This window comes from Delphinapterus leucas, chromosome 18 (assembly GCF_059928025.1).
Source record: "Delphinapterus leucas isolate spDelLeu-1000000601 "Yukka" chromosome 18, BTC_Dleu_Yukka2, whole genome shotgun sequence".
NCBI classification, from domain to species: domain Eukaryota; kingdom Metazoa; phylum Chordata; class Mammalia; order Artiodactyla; family Monodontidae; genus Delphinapterus; species Delphinapterus leucas.
Genome location: NC_143146.1, coordinates 65,981,821 through 66,007,506, shown reverse-complemented (window position 1 = coordinate 66,007,506; position 25,686 = coordinate 65,981,821). Strand labels below are relative to the sequence as shown.

The 25,686-nt window shown below is 36.7% G+C and overlaps 1 protein-coding gene and 1 long non-coding RNA gene across 2 annotated transcripts in view; one reads left to right on the top strand and one right to left on the bottom strand.

Annotated features, from left to right (window-relative positions):
* Positions 1-22,290, top strand: part of LOC111175256 (uncharacterized) — a 47,135-nt gene extending 24,845 nt beyond the window's left edge. Inside the window, exon 3 of the long non-coding RNA XR_002644672.3 lies at positions 59-22,290. This is a non-coding gene — a long non-coding RNA (uncharacterized LOC111175256). The remainder of the gene's footprint in view (positions 1-58) is intronic.
* TRPC4 (transient receptor potential cation channel subfamily C member 4) overlaps positions 1-25,686 on the bottom strand; it is a 115,886-nt gene that overhangs the window by 68,337 nt on the left and 21,863 nt on the right. The window contains exon 2 of the mRNA XM_089899659.1: positions 18,480-18,998. Within this exon, the coding sequence (XP_089755785.1) occupies positions 18,480-18,998 (519 nt within the window). The remainder of the gene's footprint in view (positions 1-18,479; positions 18,999-25,686) is intronic.

Genomic DNA, 25,686 nt, shown 5'->3' with positions numbered 1-25,686 from the left:
AATTTACAGGAGTCTCACGGCCTGAATGTGGAAGCTCTTGTCTATGCTTAACTTTCAGATTTGTCCACCATCTTCCTGGGACCTACACCTGAATATGGCTGGATGGTATAGTGTGAGCCACCTGACGTCAAAGCTGAGAGAGACATGCCATTTGCAGGCTAGACATGCATATCACCGGTGCCAATATACAGACCTATAAGGAAACCAACAAGGTAAATCCTTTTAGCTAGGGTTGAATAAGGAGCAAATGAATACAGAAATCTTTCGTTTCATAGATAATAATAATGTGGTACTATATTAAGTGTGTAGGCTCCAGAACCAGAAAGACCTGTCTTTAAAATGAAGATTATACAAATAGCGGCCATGTTTTTTGAAGAATAAAATGAAACAGAGTCTAAGAAGTGCTTATCATAGTACCAGGTGCAAAAATATGATTACTTCTTTCCTTTCTCTTGTCTTCCCTTACCTATGCACATGTCTGCATTGAGGCATTACACAGCTCAAAGCAATTTGCAAGTATTTCTGTATTCACTTGCAACTCTGCAAAGAGAGAAGTGGGTTTACTAAATTGGATCATGTGTTACTTACTCCAGGCATTGCATTTGACCTTATAATAAATTATTATTCACTGGATCATAACATCATAGGCAGTTTTGACACAAAAAACTCCTGAGAAATCTGCTGATTGAAATGTGATCTTGGTAATTATTCAGAATTGGCAAATATGAGAAACCGTCTATCTTTCTTCTCCTATAACTGTATATGGAGGTTTGACAGTGACCGGAATTGAATTGTTGACTAGGAACTATCCCTGCCAACCTATGAATGACACAGCAAGTGACTCAGAGGAACTGTGGGAATGTGCCTCGGCGTCCCGATCCTTCTCAGGAGCCAAGGTCAAGCCCTAGGCTTCCTGTTAATTTTTTACATATAGGCTTATGGCGTGTTCTTAAGAACTTCTAGACTTGATAAACCTTTGCTGGAATTCAACATATTGTTTTTATATGTTTGTGTGTATTTTTAAGATTAAGAAGAACATGAAAACATTTTTTCTCTTTTAGCTGCAAATCAAAAGCAGAGAACAAATACTATGAAAAACAAATTTTAATTTTTTTTTCTAAGAGAAAGTACCTTCTGTGTTTGCTGTGACTTCTTGTATAGTCTCCTAGATGAGGCAATTGTTGGGCTATCACTTTACCCTAAAGGTCTACGGAGATTTTACATATTAAAAAAATATAAGAATTACAAGTAGGAAGATGAACAAGTTCATTAAAGAGTGGGTACTTCCTGATATGGGAGAAAAAGAACTGGAAAGAAGTTAAATTGGTGAATGTATTTGATTATGTTAGTAGTTTTCCTAAGGAGTGTAGAGATACATTTCTATGTTACTACTAAAAATTCCTAGCAAAGCCTCTAAGTCACTCAATTTAAACTAAATTTTCAATTAAATTTTGAATCCTAAAATTACAAATCCATTCTCTTCAAGCTATTCATTTAAATGTATACTTCTACTTCATACCAGCATTCTTCAAGCAAGGATCTCTTTACCGTACACTTGCCAACAAGGAATGGTTCGTGAACCATGCTTACGGTTCACTGGCTTTGAGTTTCTAGCCAAGTTTTATATAAGAAAACTTCAAAACTGATTTATTCTTTTTCAAAATAAAGTTGAACTCTGAACCTATATAGCATATTTAAAAAGTGATTGATATGAACTCTGAATCTATCTAGCATATCCAGGAAGTAGTTAATACTCTGTGTATGTGGTGGGACGTGTGTGTGGGGTTTACCCTGAGGACTTTAAAGACATTACTGGTGAAATATAAACTTTGATTCTTAAATATTTTTGACATGAAAAGTCAGATAAACAGATCTTAAAAAAACACAGTCTCTCTACTTAAGAGCTATTTTTAATTGTTACACATCTCAACAAGCATGCTATTTTTAAACTAGGAAGCTGGAAAAAAATTATTTTTAAATTGTCCTCTGTGAGTTTATTTTCCTCATAGCTGTTTCTCTTGGGTACATCTAAGTTTTGTGGGGTTTTTAAAAAATTATTTTTAGGTTCATATGGAAGACTACAGTAAGAGAGAATGGTAAAATATAGACTCAATAGACAGAATATATGTTTATACACAGATGTACACTTTAACTCTGACATGGTGATGTATGGTAATGGTAAAATAATACATATAGGTGGGAAAAAATCAGAACTAGGCTGCTCAGTAGATAAAAGCTTATTTCTATGATAATATTTCATATTCACCATGTTTTTCAGGGAGCTATAAGAGAGAGACATAGGTTCCGGAACAATTTTCAAAATTGTTAATAGAATTTCCTCCTCATCAGTGAATTACCACAATTTAGAGATTTAAGATAGTTTATACTGGAGCCTTTCACAAAAAAATGAACAGCTAATAGATGAAAGTGTCAGAAAATAGTTTTAGAACAGAGTACTACTTCTGTTTTACAAAGTATTTAAATATTTATTTTAAATACTATTGGTTCATTACTATTACGTTAAAAGATGGTAAAATAGTTCAGATTTAAGATGTTTCCCATCATAATGAAATATAAAGCAGTGTCACTAATATAAAGACTCACAAAGGCTTAAAGAAAGGGTTTCTAAACATATGATCAGTTGTCTTAAAAAATATGGTTAACATCTTGTATTTTGTTGGTATTCTTTTTTTCTGAGTTATTGTTTTCCAATAACATCATTGCAATAAGAGAAAGAATAATGGGAAAGCAAATAATACATTCATTCAGATTAATTCAACAAATATGTTTAGCCATCTATCAGAATCTAGGTTGTATTCTAAAGTCTAAGATTTTGCAATGAACACAAATGAAAAACTGTCTTGGTGTAGTTTCCTTTCTGTCAGAGGAAATAGGCAACAAAACAAACCAAAAAAATGACACATAATACAGAAGTATGTGATACAGTTAATAAAATAGTAAGAACTTGGTTTTCAAACTCAGAGAGCACTGTAAAGATTTTGGCTATATTCAGAGTGAAATTTGAGAGCCACTGGAAAGTTTTAGATAGAGAACAGTGAGCAATGAAATTCCATGTCTGATGCTTCAGTTCAGAGGCAGGGACAGATCCGAGAGATATCATGAAGAAAAGTTCAACAAAAGTTGGTTATTGGACATGAGGCATAATGGAGAGAAAACACTCATGTTTGTTATATTGATATTTATGAGTTAGTGTAGGTTGCATTTAGGTAGCAATAAAGACTTAATTTTAGAAATTAACATTATAGTTGACATTGTAGATGTTGTGAGTATGTTGGAACAGGGATGGAAAATATATTTTATCTCGCATGCCAACACAAGTTTATTAGTAATGGGGGCCTGAGCAGGAGTCTGAGACTAAATTAGAATTCAGAGGAAACATGTATCTTGTCCAGTATCCCTAATAGCCATGGGTGAGTTTAAGTTCTGGTATGGCTGAAGATTTTCCTTATATACTGTCGTGAGCTAACCTGTGTTCAAGATGCTTAAGATTCGTATGTTAAAATCCTAAACTGCAGTAACTCAAAATATGACTGTTTGGAGACAGTGTTTTCAAAGAAGTAATAAAGTTAAATGAGGTAAGAGGGGAGACCATGTGAAGACAGAGAGAGAAGACAGTCATCTACAAGCCAAGGAGAGAGGTCTCAAAAACACCCCAGTTTTGTTGACAGTTTGATCTCAGACTTCTAGCCTCCAGAGTTTGTGAGAAAATTAAGTTGTTTTTACCATCTGTAGTACATTGTTATGGCAGCCCTAGCAGACTAATACATAGACCAACCCTCTTGAAAATGAACTATAACTTTTATAAAATACCATGAAAAACTAGCCTACAGTTCTGAAAAATGAAAAAAAAAATACAGACAGATTCTGGAAGAGTCAAAACTTGGAAGAAAGGACCAGGAAAGTGAAGTGGGTCTATCTGTCTATCATCTATCTATCATATATTTATCACCACTGTGGTATAATATGGAGTGGCAAAGACTTTGAACAAATCTGAATTATTCTAGCCTGAAGAAATAGATGATAGTGTCTAGGGCAACCAGAGCTGATGGAAATTGAAGAGCAAATTCCAGAAAGGAGAGAACCAGGGATTAGGATTCCTAAATTCTGTGTAGAACCCTGAACTATGCATGTGTAGGGCAGACTGCAGACTGCCTCACTAAAGCGGCTGGACGAAGAACTGACATAAGATTTAAGGAAATTGGTTTCTAAATTAAAAAAAAAAAAACAGTTAAATGATCATAACAGAATCTAGAGTCTTCACAATACAACTTTCACAATATCCAGGATACAGTGCAAGATTTCTCCATATAAAAAGAACCAAGGAAATGTGACCCATTCTCAAGAGAAAAGACAATCAGTGAAGGCTGACCCCTGGATAATTCACATGGCAAACTAGCAGACAAGGACTTTAGAGCACCTATTGTTAATCTGCTCCAGAAGGCAAAGAAATATATGGTCAAAATAAATAAAAACATAAATCTCAGCAGAGAAAGAGAAACTATATAAAAGCCAAGTGGAAAGCCTAGAGCTGAAAAATAAAATATCTAAAATTTAAAAATATTACTGAATGGACATTACAGTAAAATGGAGATGACAGAGGAAAGAGTAAGTCAGTGTGATGAAAGATCAATAGAAATTATCCCATCCGAAGAAAAAAAAAGAAAAAAAATGAAAGGAATGAATACAACCTCAAGAATCTGTGGAACAATGTCAAAAGGTATCATTGAAGCCTCAGAAGAATAAGAGAAAGAGGATGAGTCAGCAAAAGGATATTTGAAGATAACAGCCTACATTTTCCCCACATTGGTGAAGGAAATCAATTTACAGAGTTAAGAAGCTCAGAAAACCTCAAACAGGATAAAAATGGAGAAAACCATGCTAGGGTACATAATATTCAAATTGCTAAAAAGTAAAAAATAATAAGGCGATCTTAAAAGTTGCCTGAAAAAAAAGGCACATTACATAGAGGGAAACAGCAATTAAAATTATTGCTGCCTTTTCATCAGAAATTATGGAGGCCAATAAAAAGCCTGAAAGAGAAAGGCAAAAACTGTCAATGCAGAAGTCTATAATCGGCAAAAACCTTCTTCAAGGATGAAGGAGAAACAAAGACATTTTCACATAAAAGAAAACCAGGAATATCAGTTGGTAAATATGCTAAAGAGAATTCTTCTGGTTGAAAGGAAATGATTCCACAGGAAAACTCAGATCATCAGGAAGGAATGAAAAACATAAAAGGCAAATAGATAAAAAAACAATTTTTTTTCTGATGATTTAAACAATGTACATGCCAATATTTAAGGCAAAAATTAAAACACTGTCTTGTGAGGTTTGTAATGTATGGAATGTTTATGTAACGAGAGCATAAAGGTCAGTTGTATGGGGTAAATGAGCCTGTTCTGGGGCAAAGCTTCTACATTTTACATGAAATTATACAATATGAACTCTAAATAGATGGTGAAAAATTAAAGGCATTGTAGTAGACCTAAGAATGGCCCCCCAAAGATGCCCACATCCTAAGTCCCAGAACTTGTAAATATGTTATGTTCCACGGCAAGGACGATGGTTATTAAGATCGCTAATCAGCTAACCTTAAAACTGGGAGATTATCCGGAATTATCCAGGGGGGCCCAATGTAGTCAGAGGGTCTTTAAAAGATGAAAAATGGAGGTAGAAGAGGAGGCCAGAGTGATGCTCATGGGGAGGACTAAACCTTTTGCTATTGCTGACCTTAGAGATACAAAAAGACGGTCATGAGCTACGGAATGTGGAAAGCCTCTGGAAACTGGAAACGGCAAGGAAACTGGAAACGGCAAGGAAACTGAGTCTCAACTGGAGCTTCCAGAATGAATGAGGCTTGCCAATACTCAGTATTAGCCCATGAGACCTGTGTCAGATTTGACATATAGAACTGTACATAAGACATCTGTGGTGTTTTGAGCTACTATACAAAACAGCAAGAGAACACTAATAAAGGTATATATTGCAATTCTTAAAGCAGCCACTAAAACACAATGCAAGTATCTACCACGGATCTTAGGAGGAAAGAGGATTCCAGATACGAGCCATTCCTGATAGAAAGCTGATTCTGTTCTTGGCCTTGGGCTTGACAAGCTGAGCAATAAGGCTGTTATTTTCTTCTTCTCAAAGAAGTTGAATAATGTCACAGTATTAAGGCATTCAATCTGACGCATCATATTTATGGAGGCGTCCTCAAGCCCTGAGACGGTTATGACTATGTTTTCCAACACTTCTTTCTACCTGGAGTGGTTATTGGGTTGCTTAGTATGAAATTGATTAAAATAAATAAATATAAAAAGGCAGCTGAATCAGCATTCTCCAGAACTGACAGCTGGAAGTCTGATCCTGAGGAGAGAGACTGCAAAACTACGTAAAGGGCAGATTTCTGCCATACTTTTATATAGGCCTAAATAGCTATTCATATCAGCATTTTTAAAAATCCTAAACTTACAACTAGATCATAAGAGTACAGTAACTGAGGTTCATTCCAAAGCTCTGAATTATAAAGAAAAGTTTATGTTCTGTGAATTTTGTTTAAAAAAGAGATAATACATAACATTGTACATTTTCAGCCAATGATTCTCATATGAACTGATGATATTTTAAACAAAAAAAATGTTGCCACTTAAAATTCCACTATATGGAATGTTATTAGCATTATTTTTATATCTCTCCATTCTCTAGTATGCTTGGCTAACAGACTTTCTTGCATATTCACTCATTGCCCTTTCCGAAATGGGTTGCCAAGATTTTCAGACACCCAAGACACACAGTCACCACACAGAAGCTAGATTTCTGGCCTTATCTCAAAGCCAAGGCTGCTTATGTGTCCTGGGATATTGATTATTTTTCCTTAACAGAAAAAACCTGCAAAACTCAAAACTCTGCCTCTGCAGCCAAAGACCCAGCCAGAGTTGTATTAGCAACTGGTGGTCCATGAAGAAATGATAAAACAGTAAACAAAAACAGAATGGAAAAACATGAGAAGGTACACAGGAAAGACAAAAAATAAAAAGGTTCAATACAACAATATCTCAGTTATATGTTAATAGCTGTTACAGCTTCCTGGCACCTAAACTGTAATCACACGGTCAATGCTGTGTGTGTAATATTTTCAACAATTCTTGTTTGAACAGATAAAAGTCAATCTGTATAAGGAATAAAGATGGAAATTTATCGATATTATTAAAAGCATTTTATTTTATTAAAAATTCATTCTTAAAATAATTCAAAGCAAACTCATACAAAACAATTGTATTTTTGGTATGTTTGCCTAAATATTATTTAAGTAGTGTCTCCCCTTCCCCACTCCCAAGGGAGCTGTCTACTGGTTTTGTCTCTCCTTGTAGAATTTACCAGTGTCATTAACATAGGGGGGCAATCAACAGAAATTACACACAAAGTTTTGTTACTTTCTTCTCACCAATGATCAAGTTATTGTGCCACACAAAATCCTTTAGAAGGACTACTAACAAGGTATTATAAAAATCCATCGACTGGCAGAAAAAAACATTTGTTGAGCTCATATACCACATGCCGGTGCCATCACAGATGCTGACTATAGCAAAAAAAAAAAAAAAGCACAGTTCTTGGCTTCAGGAGCTCACAGTCTTATGAAGGGGAAAGAAATGTAAAAAGGAAATTATAAAGTGGTAAATGTGCATGCTCCAGACATAGAAGAGGGAGTGCAAACCCAGCCTGAGAGAGCAAATGTGGGACCTTTCTGAAGCCGAGGCTTAACATCTTGAACAGGGGGTAGGATCTAGCCAGAGGTAATGGTTGTATTTCAAGGTAATAAAATAACAAGAAAGTTTACAGAGGTAACGTTCACAGATCACAGCACAGGAGAGGAAATAATAGCAATCTGGAATTGCTGAGCATACAGCAAAAGTCAGGAAGGGGTGAGAGATGAGTCTGGGCAGGAAGTCAGCACCCAGATATCATCTATCCTGTTGAGGAGACTGGGTTTTACTTTATGGGATCTACAAAGTAAAGGATAGGAAACCAGGTTACAGTTTTAAAATAACATAATAGAGCAGCATTATTCACAGTAGCCAAGAGGTGGAAACTGCCCAAATGTCCATCAATAGATTAATAGATAAACAGAATGTGGTATATACATACAGTGAAATATTATTCATACAATGTATATACAGCGTATACATACAGTGAAATACATGCAGGGATGAAACTTTGATACATGCACAACATGGGTAAACTTGAAGATACCATGCAAGTGAAATAAGCCAGACACAAAAGGACAGAGAGTATATGATTCCACTTATATAAGGAATCTAGATGAGTCAAACTCATAGAGACAGAAAGCAGGATGGTTGTTGCCAGGTGCAGGGGAGAGGGGTGAATGTGGACTTACTGTTTAATGGGTAAAGTGTTTCAGTTTGGGAAGGTGAAAAAGTTTTGGAGATGGATGATGGTGATGGTTATACCACAATATGAATATACTTAAAAAATTAAAAATTTTACTGTGGGAAATGTTTACATATTAAAAATTCTGAAGTGTGGTGTGATTTTGGATGGAATGAGATTGGAGCCACGGATGCAGGGAAACTGGGTGAGACACACTAGTCTAAGACTTCATTAAAGAGGGCAGGAGGAGTAAGGCTGGAAGGGAGGAAATAATTTGGGAAATAGTAGGGAATATAATGGGCAATAAGATGGGCAGGCTCTGGTGGTTTACAAGAACCTCAATGATCTACGCTGTAAAACTTACTGGTTCAAAACAACAATGTATATTCAATATTTCACAATTTTGTGCATGCCTTAGTCAGTTCAGGCTGTTCTAACAAAGTACTATAGACTGGTGGCTTAAACAAGAAACATTTACTTCTCACAGTTCTGGAGGCCAGAAAGTCTAAGATCAAGATGCTACAGATTTGGTGTCTGGTGAGGGCCTGTCTTCTTGCTGTGTCCTCACATGGTAGTAAGAGGATTAGAGATGTCTCTGGGGTCTCTTGTATAAGGGCACTGATCCTTTTCATGAGGGCTCCATCCTCTTGACCTAATCACCTGCCAAACGCCCCACTTCCAAATATCATCATATTGGGGGTTAGGTGTCAACAGATGAATTTTAGGGGGACACAACATTCAGTCCGTAACAGTGGAACAGGAATTTGGGCAGGACTCAGCTGGTTGATTCTTCTGTTTCACATGGCATCAATAGAAGTTACTCAGCAGTATCCAGCTAGAGGATGGCCTGGTGTGGGAGTGTAAAGAAGGTCCAAGTTCACTTCTCTTGTAAGTCTTGTCACTGGAGTGAAGGGTTGGAAGGCTGGGCTCAGGTGCGACAATCAGCAAGAGTGTGTACCCACGGCCTCTCCGGTGTGATGGCCTTTTTAGGACAGTCAGACTTCTCACACGGCACCTCAGCGCTGCCAGACAGCATAAGTGGAAGCTGCAAGACTTCTTACAACCAAGCCTTGGATGTTACAGAAAGTCACTTCTCTTGCATTCTATTGGTTCAGGCAGGTAGCCAAGGCAGGCTCTGATCGAGGAGAAGGGTAATTAGATGGCATCTCTCAATTGAAGCCATCTTTAATCTACCACATCAAACTTTGGGAGGTGATGCATATAAAATAATCAAGGATGAGTCTCAGATTTCTAGCATAAGTAACTGGGAAGGCCTTATACTCGAACAGAGACGACAGAAGAAAGCCAGGCTTAAAGGGGAAGATAATGAGTTCATCTCTGGGAAACAGCAGTTTGAGAAAATAATAAAGATTATATGGATTTATGTATTTAAACCATGATTAAATTTCACAGATTTTAGGAAAGCCATGAGCCTTAGGATTGCTGATCCCTTTACAACCTATTCTTTGTCATTTTCTCTAATCTCAGCTCCTGCCACTCCTCTAATTTATGATCATTTATTTAGCACTCCTATGTCCTAAGCACTATTCCAAGCACTAGACTTTCACTGATAATGAAGTCAGACAAGATAACAGATATAGGTGAAGAAAGACAGATAAAAACCATTAAACACACAAATAAACAGAATCTTTTCGGGCTGTGATAAAGGCCATTGTAACAACATTGTGATGTAAAGAGAATGCCTGGGAATAAAGGGTGAAGGAAGAGGACAGTGATTAGGTGGGTATTCTGGATGTTTGCTGGGAAGGTGATAATATGAACTGAGACCTGATACAGAAGCCATCCATGAGTGCCAGGCAGAGTGAAAGGCCAAAGCAGGGGCCACAGGGTGGGAATGAGGGCAGAAAGAACGAAGGGATTCTTTACAACTCCTAGAGGAAAACATAGGCAGAACACTCTTTGCCATAAATCACAGCAATATTTTTTTGGATGCATCTCCTACAGTAATGGAAATAAAAGCAAAAATAAACAAATGGGATCTCATTAAACTTAAAAGCTTTTGTACAGCAAAGGAAACCATAAACAAAACAAAAAGACAATCTACAGAATGGGAGAAAATATTTCCAAACAATGTGACCGACAAGGGCTTATTTCCAAAATATACAAACAGCTCATAACAGGTCAATGTCAAAAAAAACAAACAAAAAAACAACCCAATCAAAAACGGGCAGAAGACCTAAACAGATATTTCTCCAAAGAAGACATACAGATGACCAAGAGGCACATGAAAAGATGCTCAACATCACTAATTATCGGAGAAATGCAAATGAAAACTATAATGAGGTATCACCTCACACCAGTCAGAATGGCCATCATTAAAAAGTTTACAAACAATAAATGCTGGAGAGGGTGTGGAAATAAGGGAACCCTCTTGCACTGTTGGTGGGAATGCAAACTGGTGCAGCCACTATGGGGAACAGTACGGAGGTTCCTCAAAAAACTAAAAATAGAGCTACCATATGATCCAGCAGTCACACTCCTGGGCATATATCAGACAAAACTATAGTTTGAAAAGACACATGCACCCCAATGTGCATAGCAGCAGTATTTACAATAGCCAGGTCATGGAAGCAACCTAAATGTCCATTGACAGAGGAATGGATAAGAAGATGTGGTACATATATACAATGGAATACTACTCAGCCATAAAAAAGAATGAACTCATGCCATTTGCAGCAACACGGATGGACCTAGCGATGATCATACTGACTGAAGTAAGTCAGACCGAGAAAGACAAATATCACGTGATATCACTTAGTGTGGAACCAAAAAACGTGACACAAATGAACTTATTTACAAAATAGAAACAGACCCACAGACATAAAAATCAAATTTATGGTTACTAAAGGGGAAGGGGGAAGGTATAAATCAGGAGTCTGGGATTAGCAGGTTCACACTACTATATATAAAATAAACAATAAGAACCTACCGTATAACACAGGAAACTATATTTAATATCCTGTAACCTATAATGGAAAAGAATCTGAAAAAGCATATATAAAGAATACATATATAAAAGAATATATATGTATAACAGAATCACTTTGCTGTACCCCTGAAACTAACACATTATAAATCAAATATACTCCAATTTTTAAAAATGAATCAGATGGACCTTAATTTAAAAAAATAATAATGAAGGGATTCTCCATCCTCCATCCTCTTTTTTGCCTCCCTGCGTCTGTACATGGTGTTTCTTCCCGTAATGACTTTTTGTAACTTCTCTGCCTGGATGACTCCTGGTTTTCCATGGAAACTCAATTAAGCCACTTTTTCTTCAGGAAGTCTCCCCTAAAACCTTCAGACCAAATTAGGAGGCATTTTCCTGGGCTCCAGGAAGGCAGCTCTGCCACAGCCTCTGTAACCCGCACTATGACAGTTGTGTTGACTTTTCTTCCATCCCTAATAATCTGGTAGTTGTTTGAGGGTAAGGCATTTGTCTTTGATTTCAGCATCACCAGCAAGTAGCAAATAGTAAAGGCTCTTTTTTTTTTTTTTTTTGCGGTACGCGGGCCTCTCACTGCTGTGGCCTCTCCCGTTGCGGAGCACAGGCTCCGGACACGCAGGCTCAGCGGCCATGGCTCACAGGCCCAGCCGCTCCGTGGCATGTGGGATCTTCCCGGACCAGGGCACGAACCCGTGTCCCCTGCATCGGCAGGCGGACTCTCAACCACTGCGCCACCAGGGAAGCCCTAAAGGCTCTCTTAAATAAGTGAGTGAAGGGGCTAATAAGGAAGGAGGACAGGGAGGGAAGGAGGAAAGAAAATGAGGAAAACATCGTAAATGAGGAAGGTAGCATGTAAAACGTTAGTGCCATCTAGCTACAAAGGAATTTTTAGCTTATAGTCAGCATTTTCTGCTTGATTAAGTACTGCAGTACACACACACACACGCACACACACGAACTTCATTGTATTACCTAAGCAAGAATAAAATTCTAGACTCTAGGATACTTCTGGAAGAAATCCAAACCTGGCCTAGGGCTTGCTGATTTCTCATTTTTCTGTCCTCTGTCTCTGGCGTGGAATGGACACCCTGCAAGCACATGTGGACTTGCACTTGGAGAGACAAAGAGCAGCTCTTGCCCAGAGCTCCCTAAGCCAATCCACTAGGTTCCTCATATGTTTACTTCATAGCAGCTGCCAACAAGATTTCCAGCTCCCCCCATGCCCTTATATTAGAGGAGAATGTGGCAAAGGATGAAAAGTTGTTCTGGGCTGCATGTTTCAGAGCCACCTGGGGAAAATCACTGAGCCCAGAGAATGCCATGGAGAAAAACAGCAATGGTGCCCCACATTTAAAACTGAAGTCGTGTTTTGGAATGAGGAAAAGCAGGCCTTCTTACAACATGCAGGGAGCTTGCAACGGGGCAGATGAAGGTAAAAACCATAAAGGAAACAGGTCTTAGTATTTTCGTATTTTTCTGTGGCAGCAGAGGGCATGCCACTGAGTACTCCCTAAAGCTGAAGGGGAAAAGGGAACGGAGTGTGACCCAAAGAATAAAAATATGACCTTATGGGATTGCTTTCCCAGTTCTATATTACCTAGAAGCAATCTGTAAACACGCAGCTTTTGAATTCAGCTTCAGAATCACGAATCACCAAATTATAGCACAGGCATCATACATCCTAGAGGGTTTTACTGTATGTTTCTGTTTCCAAGAATTGAGACAAAAAACAACTAACCTTTATTGAGAAAAAATGTGAATATGCCTCATATGGTCGAAGAACAATGAGGGTAAGAGAAGTTTAAAAGCTCCCTCTTCTTCCCATGATTTATAAGGGATCTTGAGCAATACTTTATATTGTATCTCAAACCATTAGGTTTTGTTGAGAACAATTATGTTTCTGTTCCATAAAGTCCTAAAAGACAACCTATTGGGTTTTTGTATTTTCCAGGAAATATGTGGGTTGGGATAAGCTGTTAAATCCATAATTTCAAAAAGTGGTGACGCTTAATTTTGTTTCATGATGAGTGACAGAGAAGATATGAAACATTAAATAATGACCTAAATGAAAATAACCCTCAAATTTAAATGTTAATTTGGGGAAATCCCCTGGAGGTCCAGTGGTTAGGACTACGCAGGGGGCACGGGTTCGATCCCTGGTCTTGGAACTAAGATCCTGCAAGATGCATGGCCCCCCAAAATGTGAATTTTTTGCAAAAGGAGCAAAAGAAATTGTTCTTCATCACTGACAAATGAAACGATCAGATCTGAATAATGAAAAAGAGCTGATATTGCTACCCTTGTTTGTCAATCATCATGGAGTCAGAAGCACCAGTTTTATACAAAAAAGTAATTCACTGGAGGACCAAGAGAAGTTTTCTAATTCACCATGAAATTTTTCAAAGATAACTATCATTAACCTAATGTTTTTTAAAAATTTTATATTACATTGGACTATAGTTGGTTTACAATGTTGTGCTAGTTTCAGGTGTATAGCAAAGTGATTCAGTTATACATATACATACATCTATTCTTTTCAAATTCTTTTCCCATTTAGGTTATTACAGAGTATTGAGCGGAGTTCCCTTTGCTATACAGTAGGTCCTTGTTGGCTATCTATTTTAAATATAGTAGTGTATACATGTCAATCCCAAACTAACCTAATGTTTTTAGTTTATGTCTGCGGCAAATGAAGGCTACATTGGAAAGAGTTGTTTATCCTGCTGATGCAACGCATTTTTATTAGGTGAACAGAAGAATATACCTCTTTAAAAATAAATTCCTGAATTGTTTCCTTTTTGTATTTATTAAAGCAGTATCAAATACAAGCTATGTTTTATATCTAACTTAAAGTTAAAAATTGCTATTTTATGTTTTGGAAGATATACATTTATCACACTCTAATCAGTGCAGTTTAAAAGGCTGAAGTTATACCATGTTGTGGACATATGCAATTTCATATTTAATTGTGGAAGAAACAGAAACAATCATTTTCAGATATGAATTAGGAAAAGTGGTTGCATGTCATTAATTAGCTGTAAAGAAACTCATGGGGATTGAATTCCAAGCTCTAAAATCCTAGTGTTAAATTAAATGCCTAATGACCTGTCATAGTTCCGTCAGCCAGGCTGACAAGTCCTGAACAGGCATTTGCTTCATCCATTATCCAGTGGCAGGTGCTGAAATGTTTGGTCCCCAGGAGGGGCCTGGGCTGAGGCCTTGGGGAGCCTTGATCATCTTTTGCCTTTGCCTAGCAACAGCCGGTGTGGGCACTTGCTTGGAGGACAGAAGCAGGGCCCAGAAACTGGTCAATGAGTGTGCTCCGGAGAACAGAGGAAGAGGAAAGTAAGCTAAAGAAATGCTGTTTTTTATCCCTTTTACAAGTCTCTTAATTATTTACGTCACTCAGTGTAGCCTCATGTATCAAAACCCTACCATATGTCTGGCATTTTTGATGAGCTCTGCTATGATAACAGTTCCTGATTCTGAGGTGTAGCATGTAGCAGTCAGGTTCAAAGGGCATACATAATCAACCACCTAAAATATATTTAAAAAATGCAAGGCAGGGCTTCCCTGGTGGCGCAGTGGTTGAGAGTCCGCCTGCCAATTAGGGGACGCGGGTTCGTGCCCCGGTCCGGGAAGATCCCACATGCCGCAGAGCGGCTGGGCCCGTGAGCCATGGGCGCTGAGCCTGCGCGTCCGGAGCCTGTGCTCCGCAACGGGAGAGGCCACAACAGTGAGAGGCCCGCGTACCGCAAAAAAAAAAAAAAAAAAAAGCAAGGCAGAAGGACAAATTAAAATCAAGTGTGTAGTATATAATCTAAGTTACTTTTTAAAGCTGATAATGGAAGAATTAGAGCATGGACAACCCTAGGGTCTGAGATAAAGTTTATACATTTTTGATGAGAATGTCTTTTTAATATAAACAGTTTAGCATAATGATTATAACAATAGACTGTAAGAGGATAAACTTAAAAATTTTCCTATTAATTAATTTATTTATTTTTAGCAGTGTGTAAGTGTCATACCAAACTACCAATTCAAAAGTGCAATTCAACCCACGAGGCCTAGATAAATGTTCAGTACAAATATTAAAACATTTAATAATGAAGCTGCATTTGCTTCATAGCAAATGCACTTAGCTTTTTATACTGAGGGTCCATGAGGGGATAAGCAAAAACAATGATAATATCAGTAATTACTAAATATAATAGATAGCTCCTCTTCTGGACAAATATGCCAGGAAGTATGCCTAGATCTGGACTTGTATTGTCATGCTTCATCTTAACTACTGACCTATGAAGTAGGCAGTATTTTCCTATTTTAAACGTGAGAAAACAAAAACTTAAAGGATAATTGGTCTAACATCACATACCTGATTAGGAGCAGAAAAGAGGATTATATCCACTGCACAGGCTTCATGTGTTTCATAGGATATTTTATTTCAATGATACAGAGATGAGTTACTGGACACCAACAAAAATACATCTTTCCAATAGTTCTTAGATGGCCAGAAATTTACCTGAAAGAAGGTGTGGCTACAGTATGCACACTTAGATGGAAAGTTTTTATCAGTTCTAATGCATGCAATGACTTGTAAGTTTCTTCCTTTTTTTTTTTTTCTTTGTGTATGATCCTTTTAACGTGTTGTTGGATTCTCTTTGCTAGTATTTTGTTGAGGATTTTTGCATCTATATTCATCAGTGATATTGGTCTGTAATTTTCTTTTTTTGTAGTATCTTTGTCTGGTTTTGGTATCAGGGTGATGGCGGCCTCATAGAATGAGTTTGGGAGTGTTCCTTCCTCCGCAATTTTTTGGAAGAATTTGAGAAGGATGGGTGTTAGCTCATCTCTAAATATTTGATGGAATTCAACAAATTCCATCAAACATTTAGAAGCCATCTGGTCCTGGGCTTTTGTTTGTTGGAAGATTTTTAATCACAGTTTCAATTTCATTACTTGTGATTGGTCTGTTCATATTTTCTATTTCTTCCTGATTCAGTCCTGGCAGGTTGTGCATTTCTAAGAATTTGTCCATTTCTTCCAGGTTGTCTGTTTTATTGGCATAGAGTTGCTTGTAGTAATCTCTCATGATCCTTTGTATTTCAGCAGTGTCAGTTGTTCTCCTTTTTCATTTCTAATTCTATTGATTTCTGTCTTCTCCCTTTTTTTCTTGATGAGTCTGGCTAATGGTTTATCAATTTTGTTTATCTTCTCAAAGAACCAGCTTTTAGTTTTATTGATCTTTGCTATTGTTTTCTTTGTTTTTATTTCACTTATTTCTTCTCTGATCTTTATGATTTCTTTCCTTCTGCTAACTTTGGGTTTTGTCTGTTCTTCTTTCTCTAGTTCCTTCAGGTGTAAGGTTAGATTGTTTATTTGAAATTTTTCTTGTTTCTTGAGGTAGGCTTGTATAGCTATAAACTTCCCTCTTAGAACTGCTTTTGCTGCATTCCATAGGTTTTGGATTGTCGTGTTTTCATTGTCATTTGTCTCTAGGTATTCTTTGATTTCCTCTTTGATTTCTTCAGTGATCTCTTGGTTATTTAGTAACATTGTTTAGCCTCCATATGTTTGTATGTTTTACATTTTTTCCCCTGTAATTCATTTCTAATGTCATAGCATTGTGGTCAGAAAAGATGCTTGATATAATTTCAATTTTCTTAAATTTACTGAGGCTTGATTTGTGACCCAAGATGTGATCTATCCTGGAGAATGTTCCATGTGCACTTGAGAAGAAAGTGTAATCTGCTGTTTTTTGGATGGAATGTCCTGTAAATATCAATTAAATCTATCTGGTGTATTTGTAAGTTTCATATTTAGTATTTTACAATCTTTAATCATGTGAAATTTTTCATCAATTTCTTCTAGTTGCATATTAAAATTATTCTAGTCCCTTAAAAAAAAAAAAGAGCCCTGAGTCTTAAACACAATACCCTAAAAAAAAATGAGTTGATACTAGTACATGTGATTTTAGAATCAGTGGGAATGCACAGGAATGAAGCTGTTTGCTTTGTTGTTCAGGGAAAAGATTGTTAATTACTTTTAGGCTCCCATGACAACTGGCCAAAGAACTACAGGAAAAACTCAAAGAAGCAAATTCAGGTATCTTCAATCTTAAGTATTTAGTAAGTAGCAATAGATAAAGCAGCCAGTGCTAATGTAGAATATTTAGGGCCAAGTTAAAAAAAAAATGAATACATTTTTTTCAGAAGTTTCTTTTTCTTTTTCATCTTATATTACATGCATAGTTTTTTCCAACTTTTGTTCTAGAACAATTACTATAATTCACCAATGAAAAGAAAACCAATATTTTCTGGAGGTAGAAGTAAATAGATTTTTGAGAACTTACTCAAAATCAGTGATGGAAACAACAATTACACTAGGTAATAAGTGTAATAGATCTGAATTTTCCTTATTTAATGTTCAAATCCATGGAAATCTAATGAAAAATTTATTACTCTTCTGCAATTTGCAATTGACTTCTTAACTTCTCATTCCCGACAAATCAAGAAACTAAGCCAGACATGAAGGAAGTTTTAGTATTTTCATCTGCTGTTGGACTAAAGGCTTTCCTTTATTAATAACTTCTAATAATGTATTTTATTAGGATCATACCTTATAATTTACTAAGAGCCTTCACACACATCCACTCATTTTACACTTCCTGCAAATCTGTGAGTAAAATATTTTATACATATAAAGAAATATATATATATAAAATCAAATATAAAGTCCCTTAAGCAGATGAGAAAACCGAAACTCAAAGAGATCTGTGTGACCCTCTAAAGTAGCAAAACTTATAAATGGCAGAACCAGAACTCTTAGTGCAGAGATTCTAAAATTCATTAGTTTTACCATCACACACCATTAACTGTGTACATTTTAACACAGATGTCAAAAACCATCACTAATTATTAACCTACTTACCGCCCCTCTTCAATGTGTTTCATCATCCATAATCTGGCAAACAAGAAATATCATGCACTTACAGCTAAGCAGAAAATGCTTTAAACCCCCAACCTAATTTTGGAGTACCAGTTTCCCTCACTGCCATTTAAATTCTGTGGCATTTTGATGGATAAAGTCTGGCAAAACTCACCTCTTTCTGACGGTACTTAATGGCCAATTTGAGTCTCGCGAGGTCATTTCCACTTTGTTCTTCTAGGAGACTGTTGTCATCGCGGTAATTAAGAATGATTTCCAGCTCGCGGGAACTTCTTGTCTGATCCAGTAGGTCCTTAGCAAATTGTTTGCACTGTCGTGACAGCTCCTCATACTCTGACTTGAATTCATTTTCCACCTTACTCAGTTCCTGGAGCTCCCAACTTAACTGAAAGGCTGTGAGAAAAGGGTCTTCACTGGACAGGGCGATGAGAGAGGGGCTGGCCAGGGCCTTGTAGATGTTGAGTCTGGAGCGGGAGTGGCGGAGACTGTCCACGTCCGAGCTGGACACGCATTCGACGCAGTTGCAGCGGACCTCGTGGGGTCTGGGCACCGAGACGCCTTTCTGAACCAAAAGTTTTATTATCTCGTAATTATTTGTATGGGCTGCCAAAATGATGGGTGTAATGTCTGGAGTGAATTCAGAGAACTGCTTATCAAGGAGTATGGGAGGCACCTAGAAAAAAGAAAGCAGAGGTCGTGAGTAGTAACGCATTTGCTCAAGCCTGTGAATTTAAACAACGCGCTATAGCAATGTTGAACAAGATTCATAAGTCTTTTGTCAGGTTTTTGGTTTTTTTGCAGGAGAGTTAGGGCTTTTTTCCCCTCAAAAGACAATAGAAAATTAAACAAAAACTAGCTCTGCAATAGAATGACACATTATTCTTTGTTCAATCCAAATTGTGACATTTCGTGATATCTTAAACTCAGTGCCTATGGAAACTCTTTGATAAAAGACTTCCTTGCTCCCAACTTATTTTCTGGCTGACAATCTTTGCTTTTCTTCCCCAGTGATATGGGCTCCATAAATAATAAGAAAGACGCTACAAAATAGTTAATGATTTGTTTTAAACCCAAGATCTTCCTCTGCAATAGAAGGTTTTAAATTCTTCAGTCAGGTTTTTGCTTGTTTGTTTGTGTTTTATCTTCTGCAGTCCTAAGATCCACCCTGCGATTACAGGTGGCAGTGGAACGCAAGAGTGCTAGCCCCTCTGCTTTCTGTTTTCATCCATTCCTTTATGGTATATTTTCCAGATGACAAGAGGTGCTCCATTCTAACATCGCTGTTATTAGAAATAAATGCTTCCTGTGGAAGAACCTTAAAAACATTATGCTAAGTGAAAGAAGCCAGTCACGAAAGATCACATATTGTATGATTCCATTTTTATAAAATATGCAAAATAGGCAAATCTGTATACGGAGGAAGTAGTGATTGCCTAGGCTTGGGGGTAATGGAAGGAATGGGAGGTGACTGCTAAAGGACACAAAGTTTCTTTTGAGGGTGATAAAAATGTTCTAATATTGTAGTTATGGTTGCACAACCCTGTGAATATACTAAAAATCACCGAATAGTATACTTTAAGTGGGTGAATGTTATGGTATGTGACTTATATCGCAATAAAGCTATTAAAAAAGAAGAAAATAAGAAAGAAATGCTTCCCAATGAATCAGGTCACCAATGCGATTATGAACAATTTCCTTTGGGTTATACTCTAGGAATGGTAATGACAAAAATAATTTAATAGGCACTATTTAGTAGGCCTAAAGCACATCCACCCTCACTATTCATTATTCACATTTTATAGACATGGTCTCTCGCTGAGTAAGTGGGAATCCTGCTATTTGAACCTAGGTCCATCTGTCTGACACTCAGGCCTGTACGTACTGCACTACACCCTGCTGCTTTACAATTTTTGGTTTAGTATTTCTTCCTGCTGGTGCAAAGTCATAGAGGCCTCTATGAAAATAAGTGCTACATAAGGACAAGTTAAACAGGCATGGCAGAAAAAGTGATGACACGTCACATTAAAATATGCTGCTGGTCAAATATGATTAAAACCACAGAAGGATCAAAAGAAACAACTATGTAGAGAAAATCGAAAGTCATAGGAAACTTCAGTAGCACTACTTTTAAGCAGAGGTGTTATCTTTATATGAGAATAATTAAACTCAAATGCTTTTAATTCATCTGGCCATTTTGAATATCCATTTATTTCATAAGACACACACACACACTATATATATACATATTTTTAAGATATTCAGTATTTTATTTAATTTTTTAGAAGACAATTTATGTATTTCCCCCACCCCTTCCTTTAAGTTAGTGTGACAATTTTCCACAATAAAGGACTTAAAGGAAGCTTTGGTCAAGAATGGAATGAAATAGCAAAACAAAACTCAAAAAAACCCCAAATCACTACTGCTTTTTAAAAAACCCCATCACTTTCACCAGTTATATTCAAACAAAACACATAAACTATATATACTTAACAGACAGCAGTCTGCTGGGACTCTGACAGGTCAGCCTAGCAGGCACATGTGATTGTTTATCCAGGTTCCAGAGGGTGAGTAAGCATTGCATTGAAAAATAACAATAAAACAAAAACACTTAAACAATTGCCTGTTATTGAGTGCTAATTACACACCTGAATCAAGTATTACATGGAGTCTGAAAATTGGGGGTTTTCTTGTTCTTCCATCACTTCTAAGTTTAGTAATTGGCATTCTTCTGTATGTACAACTTTGCTCTCTTCTCCTCTTAATTATTGAGTATTACTAATGAACCCATGGATTCTTCCTTTATTTTATTCAATATATTTTGATTCATTGCAATAATTATTCATTTTGAACTTGTTATTGAGGTATAGCATACATACATACAGTAAAATGCACAGAGATCAGTGTACATCTTGAAACCTTTTTTAAAACGTGAACACACCTGTGTGACAAGACACAGACAAAAATCTAGATGAGGACTTCCCTGGTAGCGCAGTGGTTAAGAATCTGCATGCCAATGCAGGGGACACGGGTTTGAGCCCTGGTCCGGGAAGATCCCACATGCCCCAGAGCAACTAAGCCCGTGCACCACAACTACTGAGCCCGCATGCCACAACTACTGAAGCCTGCGTGCCTAGAGCCGGTGGTCCACAACAAGAGAAGCCATCGCAATGAGAAGAAGCCCATGCACCGCAACAAAGGGTAGCCCCCGCTTGCTGCAACTAGAGAAAGCCCACGTGCAGCAACGTAGACCCAATGCAGCCAAACATAAAATAAATAAATTTATAAAAAATAAATCTAGAAGAGTTCCTGCACCCCAGGGACCTCCCTCTTGTCACCTCCCAGTCATTCCATTTTGTAATCACAAATCTAACTGCTGTCACCACAGATTACTTTCACATTCTTTTTAACTTTATATAAGCAAATTAAAGTATGTACTTTTTATGTCTAGCTTTCTCCATTCCACGTTAGCTCTTTGAAATATATTCATATTGTTAGTAGCAATCGTTTTTGTTACTTCAATTCTGCATAATATTCTGGTTTATGAATATAGCACAGTTTATTTACCATTCTATTTTTGATGATATTTCTGTGGTTTCCAGTCTGTGGCTATTCAGAATATTGCTCCTATGCACATTTTTGTCCATGTCTGTTGTTCTTGTATCTAGCAATGGAATTTCTGGGTCAAACAATTTTCTGAAGCAGTGATACCAATTTTCATGCCCACCACAAATTATACTTGGTATTCCCAGTTATTTATCTATCAATCTATCTATCCATCTATTTATTTACACCACTCAACTTGTTAAGCAATCATTTTGAATTGGATTATTCATTATTTATTATCAGGGTTGGGTATTGAATTTGTCTAAGGCCTTTTATACTTCTCTGAGGATAATCATAATTATTCTCCTTAGTCCTAAAAATATGGTGCGTGTGCACACAAGCCCACACACCTGCATACACACACACACACAGTATAATACTATGCAAATGGTTTTAGCATAAAAAATTAGTAAATTCCCTAAGGAGAGTATGAATAAAGCAAAAGGGAAATGAATTTAGAGAAGACGTTATTTTTACTTGGTAGAATTAGAAAAGGATTTTAGGAGGAATTTAAACTTAACATTGGTTGGAACTAACAATGTAGAAAAGTTACAGGAAAAATGACAACAAGAAGAAAATAAGAAAGATGGATTCATAGCAAATACTTTCTTTAGAGTATGGGATAAATCATATAGAGATAAATAATCATAAAATGCGTCAGTGTAGATCAGGGCAAGATGAGGGAAGGTTTTGAATCGCATTATTTTGTAGACATTGGTGGAATCATACAAGAATTGAACCAGGAGAGTGATGGAGTAATTCCAAAGTATTAACGTCACGCTAGCATATTTTGATTCTTGAATTAAGAGGCAGATGGGTAGAGGCAGATAATGGAGCCTGGTAACGAGTGCAGTCTGAACTAGGGTTGTAGCAATGGAAAAGGAGAGGCTGTGCGTATGACCCATCAAGCGGTGCTGGGGGTGTGAGAGAGAACAAGCACGGGATAGAACAATTTGAAGCAAAGATATCAGAAAATAAGAGAGGTCTAGTCCAGATGCCCGGAGATACCTTCCAGTTCAGATTTCACTTTCTTTAATGTCTACTTTTCTGGGAGGGAAAGCTGGTCAACAGAACTAAACAATTCAGAGTTCCATTACAGAATGGCCATGTGCTAATGGCACATTTGCAAAATCTTGCCCTGAAAGGGGACTTTCAGAGAAGTCCTGAATCAAATAAGGGCCAATGAGCTTTCCCCTCTCTTCGGTCTGTTAGCTGGTTATGAATAACAATTGATAAAAGGTCACTTCTTACTGACTTCATTGGAAAGGTGAGAGTGCCACCCACATGACCTCTTGCCTTGGAAGATGGTGACATTGAAGACAGGAAGAGGGCAGCAAGCTGAGAGACTGCTGTTTGCTGAGCTCCCGCAGCTGAGAAATTTATCTGTTGAATAGCCACTTTGCTATCTACTAAATACTCAGAAATTTAAAGAAGTTTAAAATATAAGGCATTTGATCTCAGAAACATTTAGAAAATGCAGAAAATGGGCTTGCTCCCTCTTTTTCATGCTTCATTCACCAGTCTGTTTTCTGTCTCCATCCTGTGCTTCGCTTTATTCAATATTTTCAATATGCAACTCTTCATCTTTCCTTCTGTGGTGCCAACGTTACAAGTGAAAAGCATATTTTTCTAGCATTAAAATAAATAAATAGGTCACTAGAAGTGCTTGGTAGCTACTACCTAAAAATGGTTTTGATAGAAATATTGTATTTTTCCAAATTTTTCAAATTTGCCATTTGGCATATTTAAGGATAGATATAAAGATCATGAGGATAACCCTGTAGATAAAAATCACACTATGCTTGACTTATTTTAGCTGAAGTAAACTCTACAGACATAAAAACACTACTCCTAGGCAAACATACATGCATGAAAATGTATACTCACATTACTCGTAAACAAACAACACACTCCACCGTTTAACAAATTCCACCTGATTGAATTATACAGTTGACCCAGTAATCTACAACTAAGTAGAAGAGGCAGGTAAAAGAGGATCTGGAAACCAAATTCATGTCCCTGTTTCTTACGTTGCGTAGCTGGAAGTTTGCTCTGGCTTTTCTTCTGTCTAAGATTTATGAATGAGTATTTGTTCAACGTCTTTTTCTCAGCCTTATCATAACATTACTTACATTATTAACTGAATCATTTTCATGTCACACAGCATTCACAATGACTGACCTACGCATAAGCTAATTAACACCCATTAATCAGTTTAAGTGATTAACTATTAACCCATAAACTGCTAGCTTTTCTCAAATTCAACCAAATGCTTTACCTTGAAATCACTCGGCACCAGTCTGAGGCATATGTGACATCTTACCCAAATATAGAAATGTCTCTTTGTGACTAACATATACATTTTTGAACTATTAATCCTGAAGTATACATTTCTAGAAGAGAAATTCATCCTGGAGTGACATTCAACCAATTTAAAAGAATTCATTCCCTTGCATTCAGCATTTATTAAACTGGGTTGTATAAACTGAGTAAAAGAAATTTACTTATATAATATTATTTGATGTATCCTAAATTATTAAGACTAAACAGGTCCATATTCTAATCTGGCTGTTCTCAATTTGTTATATTATCTTGTGAAAGTCCCTTAATATTTCTGTTATATGAAAGAGGTTATCCCCTGTAACATGAAATTTCTATGACTCAAAAACTATTTTTATACTCCAGTTGATAGCACAGTAAGTGAAAATTTATGAGAATTTTTTTTCAAGTACTTCAATAAAAATTTGTTAATATCTTCAGTTTCATCTTGCTTTTTAACTTTGTTTTTATATAATGTATTGAAACCTACACTTTTTGAAACTCAGGATTATGAATATCAAATTTACCTCTCTCAATCACCCAGACTACCTTTTAATTCAAACCAACATAAGGGAGTTTCAACTTAGAGTTATATTTAAAAATTAATTTAACATCAATTATTTAGAACTTGAAATTTTCATAATTATGCACATACACACACATACCTATATACTCATACATGAACTTGCACAAAAATCCAAAACATGGGGAAAATACAATATTATGTTCTGAATAGGAAGACCTAATATCTTAATAATGTCAATTGTCTCAAAATAAATATGTGCATTTTATTCAGAATCTTTTTTACTTATGTTGTTTTGTTTATAACTTGATAAAACTATTTTATTAGTTAATATGGAGGAATATATGACCAAGTGTTTCAAAAATTATGATATGAAGGCTATGATCCAAGAAAATATAGCAAGAAATATAGGATCAGTTGAAGAGAATTCTGACCAGAATTACTTCTTCTTTTTTTAAAAAAAAAATTTTATTTATTTATTTATTTTTGGCTGCTTTGGGTCTTCGTTGCTGCACGTGGGCTTTCTCTAGTTACGGCGGGCGGGGACTACTCTTCGTTTTGGTGCGTGGGCTTCTCATTGCGGTGGCTTCTCTTGTTGTGGAGCACAGGCTCAGTATTTGTGGTGCACAGGCTTAGTTGCTCTGCGGCATGTGGGATCTTCCCCGATCAGGGCTCGAACCCATGTCCCCTATATTGACAGGCAGATTCTTAACCACTGTGCCACCAGGGAAGTCCCCAGAATTACTTCTTATTTTATATGGGAACTTGATATGTGAAAAAGTAAAATTTCTATTCAATTGGAAATAGGGGTTCATTTATTGAAACAATTTTCTACCCCAAACAAACAAAATTAGTGCATATCTCATTTCATAACAATAAATTTGAGATGGAGTAAATATTTAAACGTAAAAACAAA